The following is a 10,394-nucleotide window of genomic DNA, read 5'->3' as shown; positions in this document are numbered from 1 at the left end:
GTGTGTGGACAAACAAACCCTGCCTCGTTCCAGTTTTGTTCCCCAGTTTTCACAAATGAAGAATCTTCTAGCTCATTTTCAGATTTGGAGTACTATGGTGTAAGCACAAAAATCGTCCCCATGTGTATATTCACAGGATTTTTATGAGTTACATGAAAGCTTGTGTAAACGGACGGAGAGCCTATAATGATGCATCTAAAATTCGGAAATCTGGGCAACACAGACCATTGTGACAATGGTCTGTGTTCATGATAAAAGACACTTCTTAAACCACACAAAGAAACTTAAACCAAACAAAATCAGAATCCTTTTGTCATGAATTGTTTAATTGTCATTAAACATCAAATATTCAAGTGAGCAGTACTGATGTGTGAGTTTGGGTGGGGTGCATGTACAGTTAAGCCCATAATTATTCATACCCCTGGCAAATTTTGACTTAAAGTTACTTTTATTCAACTAGCAAGTTATTTTTTGACTGGAAATGACGCAGGTGTCTCACAAAAGATAATAAGATGATGTACAAGATGCATCATTGTGGAAAAAAATATTTCTCAGCTTTTATTTACATTTGAGCAAAAAGTATCATGTCCAGAATTATTCATACCCTCTACAAACTGTCACAGTCTCTGGGAAAATCCAAAGTTCCATACCATTCCAAATAGTCAAAGCTATTCTAAAGCATCCTAATTACCCTGATTAATTGGAAATAGCTGTTTTAATCAACTCAACAAATGAAAAACAGCAGCTCTCTGCAGGTGGTCTGTGGACATTCATGGCTAAGACAAAGGAACTCAGTGAGGACCTGCAGCTGTGCATTGTGGCTGCTCACAAGTGAGGAATGGGCTACAAGGCCATATCCAAATGTTTTCAAGTTCCAGTGGCTACAGTGCAAAGTATTATTAAAAAATACAAGATGTTCCGCACTGTGGAAAATCTCAGAGGACGTTGTCGGAAGCCAAAAGTGAAACCTGTGCTGGCCAGGAGGATAGTGAGAGAGGTGAAAAAGAATCCAAGGATCACCACCAAGGCCATTCTGGTGAATCTGGGCTCTGCTGGTGGCAATGTCTCAAGGCAGACAGTCCAACGGACACTGTTGGGTTCCACGGATGCAGACCAAGGAAAACGCCACTTCTCCAGGCACTTCTAAGGCATGCAAAAGCTCATTTGGCCTTTGCAAATGCTCATCTGGACAAAGAAGAAGATCTCTGGTCTTCAGTGTTATGGTCAGATGAAACAAAAATTGAATTATTTGGTCACAATGATGTTGGCATCATTGTGATCATTTGGCATAAAAATGGAGAAGCCTTCAACCCAAAGAACACCATCCCCACTGTCAAACATGGTGGTGGGAACCTAATGCTTTGGGGGTGTTTTTTAGCCAATGGACCAGGGAACCTAATCACAGTAAACAGCACCATGAAAAAAGAGCAATACATGAAGATTCTCAACAACAACATCAGGCAGTCTGCAGAAAAACTTGGCCTTGGGAACCAGTGGACATTTTAGCACGACAATGACCCAAAACATACAGCAAACGTGGTGAAGTAATGGTTAGCAGACAACAACATTAACGTTTTGCAGTGGCCTAGCCAGAGTCCTGACTTGAATCCAATTGAGAATCTGTGGAGGGAGCTAAAGATCAGGGTGATGGCAAGAAGACCCTCCAACCTGAAAGATTTGGAGCTCATTGCTAAAGATGAATGGGCAAAAATGCCTGTGGAGACATGCAAAAAGCTGGTCTGCAATTATAGGAAGCGTTTGATTGCTGTAATAGCCAATAAAGGCTTTTCTATTGATTATTGAGAAGGGTATGAATAATTCTGGACATGATACTTTTTGCTAAAATATAAATAAAACCTGAGAAATATTTTTTCCCACAATGATGCCTCTTGTACATCGTCTTATTATCTTTGGGGAGACACCTGTGTCATTTCTGCTCAAAAAAGAACTTGCTTGTTGAACAAAAGTAACTTTAAGTCAAAATTTGGCAGGGGTATGAATAATTATGGGCTTAACTGTATGTTCAATTCAGTGATGGGTTATGGAAAGAAACTGTTTGAGTCTGTTAGTCTTGGTTTGGATGGACCTGTGGAGTCTCCCAGAGGGCAGCAGATCAAACAGGTGGGATGGAGGATGGGTGGAGTCTTGTGTGATTGCCTCAGCTCTGCAGCAGCAGTGGGATATATAGATGTCTCCTCTTCCACTCTTCCTGGGTGCAGTGTGTGAACCTCACTGTGGTGGAGTATGTGAGGATGCTCTGGATGGCTGAGCGATGGAGGTCACTAGTAGCTTTGCAGAGATGCTGTTCCTTTTGAGCAATCTCAGGTAATGCAGATGCTGCTGTGACTTCCTGATGACGGTGTTTGCAGCCCAGGAGAGGTCGGCAGAGATCACGGTGCCAAATCTGCCCCACCACTGTTGTATCACCTGAAAACTTCACTATGGTGTTCCTGGAGTGAGCAGGTGTGTAGTCTGTGGCATGGAGGCAGTAGAGCAGTGGGCTCAACACAAACACCTTAGTGTTTGACTGGACGAGAGGTGGTGACTGAGTTCGACAGTCTAGAGGTGTGAGGTGAGGAAGCTGAGGATCCAGGAACAAATGAGGGGAAGGAGTTCCAGGTCAGACAGTTTCCTGGCCAGGATATCAGGGATGATCATGCTGAAGGCTGAGCTTTAGTCAGTGAAAAGCATTCTGACATAGCTCTCCCAGTGTTTCAGGTGGCTCAGCGCGATGTGAAGCGTAATAGGTTTTACGTCCTCAGTCGACCTATTTGATATACAGGCGAATGGGTGGGGGTCTAGACAGGAAGGCTGGCATTTATGTGCTTTAAGACCAGCTGTTCCGGGGACTTAGTGATGACAGGTATGAGTGCATTGGGGCGGAAGTTGTTGAGGCCGTTTGCAGATTATTTGTTGGGGTACAGCAATGATTAAAGTGGACTTTGAGCGTGAGAAGGCGTTTAGTTCTTCTGTTCATGCATGCTTAGGTCCACAAACTGTGTTGGTCTGCGCCCTGAAGTTGGTGGATTCCCGGTTACATCTACCGATGGTTATATGGGAGAGGTGATTTTCTATTTTCTTTTGGTGGCCCAATTTTACCGTCCCCTTCTTCAGGCCAGCTCTATATACTTCCCTACGCCAGACCTAAAAGCAGATTTGCGGGGTTTGAGGAGTGTTTTGACGTGGCTGTTCATTCAGGGCTTCTGTTTTATGTGAAGTTGATGTAGGACAGAACAGCCTGTGTGTGAACAGTCAGGTCCTCATTGTCAAAGACAGCTTTCACAACCACAGCTGCAGATCTTAAAGGAAATACCCTTGTATATGAAGCTAAAGGGGAAGTACATATATGACACCATACTTGCATTATAAACAAACATGAGGGTGAATTTGTTCTGCCTATTCTCGGCTGTGTAATTCTAACCTGTTACTGCAGTACTTTAAAGCCCTTAAATTTAATGAATAAAGATAAAGTCGAGTGTGAGGATGCACAATCACAAGAAAATGTGCCATAGTCCAAACATGGACCTAAGATAAGAAAAGATTAGTTGTAGTTTTGTAAATATTTTGCGGAGCACTGTGTTTGCACCAACAGCAGCTCCCAGTTTGCACAATAAGCGTGTCAATAAAATAGAAACAGTCATTATAAAAGCTTTATTCAGGATTCAGGAATCAAACAGGATATCAAACTGATGCTGAAGATGTCAAACACATTATGTAACTGAACTGCAAAGAAGTTCTACGATTTTTAAAAATCATTGTGTGAACAGACAGAGAGGCGTTTTAGAGAAGACTTGCAGTTAACATCAGTTTGGATTTTGACTCTTCCCACAGGTTTGAGCTCCACCAGCCCAACCTTGTGCCCATTCAGAGTGCTCAGAAACAATCTCAGGTAGGTGAAAAACAAAAGGTTTGGTTGCATCATAGCTCCTGAAGACGCCTCGAGAGTGCACACGTTTATTAAAATAAACCCTAAATAGCATCATTTTTTATTAATTTACCAAACTTGCCTGATAAATATCAATACTTTGTAATTATGGTGAAAAAATCTCATTTGTGTATAAAAAGTCTCACATGCACAGCAGCTGTGTGAAGCAGCTGCTTCATTTGGGCAACAGGAATCAGAAATTTGCTGATTTGATTTACCAGCACGTGCTGCGTTCATGCTGTTCCTCCTCTTACATATTTTTCCCCACTGTGACTGTTTGTCCATATTTGCACCTGTAGCTCTGTTCTGTCTGCTTTTATGCTACATCCTGTAGTTCAGCCAGCGCCTGCTCTAAATTTCAGGTTTTGTGTTACCTAATGTGACTCCCCTCATTGTTTATTTCTTTCCTTTTCATCCTCTTCCTCATATTTCTGCAATCAAAGCTATTCACATGGCCAAGAGAGCTGTATGAGGCCAAGTTTTAACAGGGAAGTTACAGTCATTTAAAGAACCCATTAAAATGCTCCATCCACTGTGCAAACCCTATAACACTAACAATATGGGAATTCTAGCAGTCCCAGAGTAGGCAGCCATGGTTTTATCCACATTTTAAAACACTACAGAAACTACTCTAGATCTAGACTGTGTTTAGGTGCAAAGCTTTCTAAAAGTCAGCATTCCTATTTCCATTTCCTAATTTTTATTTGGTAAATGGTTTGGCATAAATATATATAGCGCTTTTCTACTCTGAGCACTGAGCAATTCTAGTCATTTAAGGTGGCTTTGCATGATTCATAGTTCAAAATAATCTTTCTTTATCTCATACTTGGTACAGCTCCTCAGTTCATGCTCTCTGAAACAGGCCATTTTAGTTCCTGTTCCTTTAAGGCCATCCTCCCTTTAAGCTTGTGTTTCTCAAAGTGTGGGGCAGGCCCCGTTGGTGGGGCACAGAGCCACTGCAGGTGGGACACGGTCAACCTGGTGAAAAATATGAAGTGAAACTGGGTTTGCTTTTATTAGGCAGAATATACAAAAATAGTTGGCTGATGCTGCTGCACTGACCTTTAACCTCCTAAGACCCGAACTCTTCCACGACATGCATTTTTAATTTCTCTTTGATATTTGGGCATATTGGGGCCCGATGAATGTAAAAACAAAGAATTTCCAGATTTTTTTTTTTAACCTTATTTTTGTTTTTAAGAAAAATGAGAGCCACAAATGAGGATATTCATTTAAAATTTTGATAGAACAGTAGCAGTATAATGTCCTCGTAAGTGGATATCAGGCCCATGTAGAGCAAAATTGAGTATTTTGTTCAAAATAACCAAAAATGTGATGTCCACATATGTGGACGGCAGGTCCTAGGAGGTTATAGGTCAACATAAGAGGAGTTATACCTTACACAAAGATCCTTTGTTATCGTTCATCCTCGTTTTTTTAAAACTCGAGAGTCTTGAGCTTCTAAAATGGGGCATACCACAAAAACTTTGGGAGCTGCTGTTGTAAGCTTACTTTCTTCTGATTGGCTGCCCCTTGCAAACAGAAGGTTTGAACAGAAGATGGGCGGGGCTTTTGTGCTCACTTTAGGAATATCCTCTCTCACTGACATCACAAAGAGCCTACTGTTGAAAAAAACGGTATGAAATGGAGCATTTAGAGCAGGGTGGAGGCAGAGCTTTAGAATCACAGGGGTTACTTGTACATAAACTGTCCTCATAATTGAGAACCTCAATAACTGAGACCATCCCCAAAGCAGTAAATGAAAGCTTAAGCCAAGCAACAAAACAAACAAACAAACAAAAAAAACCCTTAGGATAGAATCCAGACTGGAGATGATTGCATCCCGCTTGGTGTGACAGACTAAAGATTTCACATTTTGTGCTGTTTACTGGGGCTTTACTTTGGTGAGTTTCTGGTTAGATCCCAGTATGAAACTGACTGGGAAGCTGCAGTAAAGACAGTGACAGGTATTTGACAAACTGAAATAAAACCTCGAGCTGTGCTTGGTTTTAATTTCCAGCTTATTAAACATCCTTTAAAAGCAGATTGCAAAAGACACAGGAAACATTCTCTGATTGTTATTTTTTGTTTGGTTTTTCTTGTCCATCTCAGCTATTTGAAAGTTCTGGGTTTTAAGGTGCACTTGGTTGTCACTCTTCAATACAGACACTTGAATCTCCAAACCACACATTTTTCCTGCGTCTCTTGGAGCAACATTATTTCAAACCAGTGCAGCTCATAAATAAATCAGGACTTTATACCTGAAAGGTCTGCATTTCTTTTCATGCTACAAAGAGCCATAAAAAAGTCTTCATCAGCTTTCTATTCAGATATCCTCGATGCAGCACTGTGACATGATTGCTCATGCATGGTCAGTGTGTGAGCAGCATTCTCTCTCTGTCCGGGTCTTTGAGTTGAGGGATGAGTGTGACAGGGCACATGAGTGTAAAGGTCACATGGTCAGGGGTCAGGAGAAGGGGACTTCCCATCTTTGCGTGTATGCGCTCAGTTCGCAGGGGCTGATCACTAACATTCGGGAATCGTCCATCCCGTCCAGAGCCATCTCCGAGTCCAGGCAGAACCGGGAGACGAGGTGCTCCAAGTGAGTCCCTGACTTCTGCCACCGCTGCAGGAAAAACGAAGAAAAATAACATTTAAAAAGTTAAAAATGAACGTTTAAAATTTTAACTACCTTATCATCTCTTGTAAATTAGAAAACAAAACATTTGCTGGTTAGTGTGGAAAACATACCCCCAATAAGGAGTCCAAAAATTAATTTTTTGTTGTTGTTGCTGTGCTTCATTTTTTTCTGCTCACTATTGATCCAGCTGCTGTACTGCAGTGAAAGAGCTGCTCGGAGGATCTAATGAATGCAGAAACCTGCAGCAGCTGTGAAAAGGTCTTCAGTCATGCTCTGCTGAGCAGGTGTATTACTGTATGACCGCAGAGAAATATGCTGAGAAACACGAATCTGACAATGACAGAGCTGATGTCACACTCTTTCGCATAAAAAAATGAAAAGAAAACATTTTTTAGGGGTTCACCTGCACACACGGCACTGAATGGCAGGCCTCGCTCAAGTCACTGAAGTAATTTAGAAAGCATGGAACAGCCGCCACCGAATCTAACAATGCACCAACATAAAATCTAAGAAAAAAAACAGGATGCTTCAGCAGAAATCCCCAGGAACTGTTCGCCGCACGGTGACCACCAAACAGAGGTTAGCGCCACAATTCTCATCAGAGGACCCGTCGGAGAAGCACGCTTCAGTGAATCCTGAACCCTGTTATTGGTGATCAAATCTTTACTTTCAGAAGTGCATGTGTCTGCAGATTTTACAAGTATGAAAAGTGCAAATATTCACTGATTTATTGTCATATATGAAGCATCTGCATATGATCAATGAGTGACACCAAGTCAAGTTCTAACAGCAGCGACACACTTAATCTTTTTTATCTATCATCTATAACCTCATATCATTCAGAAATCTTGTGATTTTTTTTAACATCTGCTTTCAGATTTTCATTTTTCAATTTGATATGTATTTGTGAAGATGGGGTGGAAAAAAAAGTTGCACTTGAGCAACAAGATCTTGGGTTTCAACCCTCCATCCAGCTGGGTCATGTTCTCCCTGTGGCTGTGTGGGTTCTCGTGGGACTCATGACTCAGGTTAATTGGTGATTCTAAACTGGCCTTAGGTGTGCATGGCTGTAGTCTTGAGTGTACTCAGCCTCTCACACTCCTATAGCTGAGCTGGGCTCCAGCCTGTCTATGACCCATGTCCATATAAGTGATTAGGATCTTAGAATGGTAAAATATTCTTCCAAAAATCACTTCTAAGTTGTGCCAAGCTCAACTGCTGGTAAAATGTTCATGAAAAAAAAGTAATTTAAGTAATCCTGATAATAAAAACGAATCAAACACTGATTCAGGCTCCCTGGTGGAGTTATTAAATGTGTCAGCTCAATAGTTTACAGCTGCTTTCACTGAAGATATTTGTTTCCTTTTTACTCAAATAATACTTCAATAATTGTTTGTACTGTTTGATTGGAATCATTCAGACTAATTTTAAAAGCTGTGATTTTGTCAGGAACAAAATTATTCTCACCTTTAATATTCATTAAAATCCTTTTTTAAAGATCCAAAGTGACTAACATTTTTCACATCACTCCACCAACTTTACTTGAAGCCACCTGGTAATAAAAACATATTTATGGTTGTACTTCCACATCTAATTATACTCTCTACATTTATTGATTAAGGGGTAATCATAAATTCTAACTGCTTTCGGTTTATAATGGACAGCATGTGATTCACCACAGTCACCACTAGATGGAGACGTCTCCTGACTTTTTCAACAATCCAGTGGCTCTTTGACCAGACAGACACTGTATGCGTGTGTGTGTGTGTGTGTGTGTGTGTGTATTATTCATAGCTGGATTCTTTAGCTGTGAAACAAAGCAGTAGATATGATCAGACATGAAGAGAGGCTTTTATCTAGCAGTGGGTCTGAAACCCAGCCATCTGAGACAGACAAAGAAAAACAGACTAAAAGATAAAGGAAGAGAGACAAAACGAGGGAAAAATAGAAACTATGCATGTGTGTGTGCCATTTGTGTGATATCTGTATCTTTGCGTTTCGTAATTTGCACGTTTGTGTGTTTATCTCCTTGTATCAGTGTTTTTATGCCTACGTTGGCTCGGAGCGGCCATGTTGTATTTGCTGAGCCTCTGAAGCGTATCACTGTCATGTATCTTGATCTCATGAGGCATTGTAAAGACACACACACAGTCACACAGACCCACACACACACAAATCAGCTTTGTTCTGTAGAAGTGCATTGTGGGTCTGCTGCGGCATTGTCAAGATGACATGCCCATCAGAGTACAGCGACGGGCCGCCGAGATTTTTAATTGAAAAAAAGAGGGAGGGATAATTAAAAGTAAATTAATTAGTATTCAACTCATTAGTGTCGGCTCCAGCAGACTATAGAGAGTAACATGTTGCGTTGGTCTTTCTCTACACATCACTGTCTCTCTTTTAAGTACTGCACATTAAAGTTCATAAGCCTTTTGTTGCCTTTCAGGATGACTCAAGGGAGATGGGAGTCTTTTACAACCTGGTGAACAACACAGGCTGAAATGAAATCACCTTTCTCCAGGAATCTACAGGTATCAAAATACCCTGGGAAGAGACTGTACATTAAAGATGGACGTAGCCACTGTGTTATAAGGGTTGAAATGGAAATGACCATATTTGAACGAGAGGGTGAGAGCAAAGTCACCAGCTAGAAAGTTTAGCTATAAAGCTTCAGTCATAATCTGTACGGGACCATGATACCTGCTAATTAGTTCTTAGTAGGGTTCTTCGGTTATCAGAGCACTCAAGTCCAAATTTGCTGAATTTGCTGATTTCAGTTCATGTGCCAGGGGAGGAAAACAGTGGACTACAGCAGAGGTATACGGACATTACTTTTATTTTTATTGCACAAAGGAACAAGAGCATGATAACAAAGTGCAAAATGCAAGAATCTGCACAGGGAGTATGCTAATGCAAAGCTAGCAAAGAACCCAGAAGGATGTTAAAGCTGAGTGTTTGCCATAACCTGAACTTCAACAGGTAACAAAAGCAGTGACTGAGCAGTCAAGCTTGTAGCCTCAGTTTCTACCTGTTCTTGTGTCTACAGTAGAATCACTGTGGCGATCGCTTTGAAGTCTCACTTTGGCTCATTTTAAACTTCCCTTTGGTTTCATATAAAAAACTAAAAGAAAGCCTCAAGTTAATATTGTTAACTGTTAATTATGAAAAAATAAGGGTCAAGTCATTTTAGAAAGTAACAAGAAACTAATGTAGCAAGTAATGTATCAAATTGCTTTCTCTGATGAGTAATTAACAAACTGCATTACTTTTAAGAAAAGTAACTAGTAATGTGGAATACATTACTGTTTTTAGTAACTGGTTCTTAGTAACGTCACAGTCAAGATGTTTAGGACAGTGACTTTACCTGAGTGAGCTGTGCTTCAACATTTAAGCCTTAAAAACATCGAAATGGATCATTGTAAAAAAAAAAAAAATAATAATAATAATAAAACAAAACAGCTCCTCAACAGCTGTTACAAAGGATTCGAGATCAAAACAGTATACCAGCTTTTTGTTTTGGGTTGTTAGTTGGTCATTTTAACATGGGTGACTATGGGAATTGAGTTGTATTCGGAGTCATCAATTGGCCACTGGAAGAACCACTACCTCAAGAGATCTTTGGTTGTTTGAGATCTTATATTTTGTTGAACTTGTCTCATTAGAGTCCACTGGAGACTGCATACAGAAGCTGCAAAAGTAATACAGTCAAGTGTTACTTCTGCATCTAATCAGCTATAAAATACCTTGAAAAAAAGTTTTTGGCTCTAAATAGAAAAGGATAAGGATGCTTTCAAATGCTTTCAAAGATTCACAGCAAACAGGAAGCAA

General features: G+C 40.5%; 1 protein-coding gene across 2 annotated transcripts in view; it reads right to left on the bottom strand.

Annotated features, from left to right (window-relative positions):
- Nucleotides 1-5,301: 5,301 nt before the first annotated feature.
- Nucleotides 5,302-10,394, bottom strand: part of galnt14 (UDP-N-acetyl-alpha-D-galactosamine:polypeptide N-acetylgalactosaminyltransferase 14 (GalNAc-T14)) — a 198,141-nt gene continuing 193,048 nt past the window's right edge. For both annotated transcript variants that reach the window (XM_025898707.1, XM_005452386.4), the window contains one exon: nt 5,302-6,551. In XM_025898707.1, coding sequence (XP_025754492.1) covers nt 6,393-6,551 — 159 coding nt within the window. In that variant the 3' untranslated portion in view covers nt 5,302-6,392. The remainder of the gene's footprint in view (nt 6,552-10,394) is intronic.

Source organism: Oreochromis niloticus, linkage group LG15, assembly GCF_001858045.2.
Source record: "Oreochromis niloticus isolate F11D_XX linkage group LG15, O_niloticus_UMD_NMBU, whole genome shotgun sequence".
In the NCBI taxonomy this organism is placed as follows: Eukaryota; Metazoa; Chordata; class Actinopteri; order Cichliformes; family Cichlidae; genus Oreochromis; species Oreochromis niloticus.
Note: the sequence above shows the minus strand (reverse complement) of the source record. Positions and strands in the feature narration are given on the sequence as shown.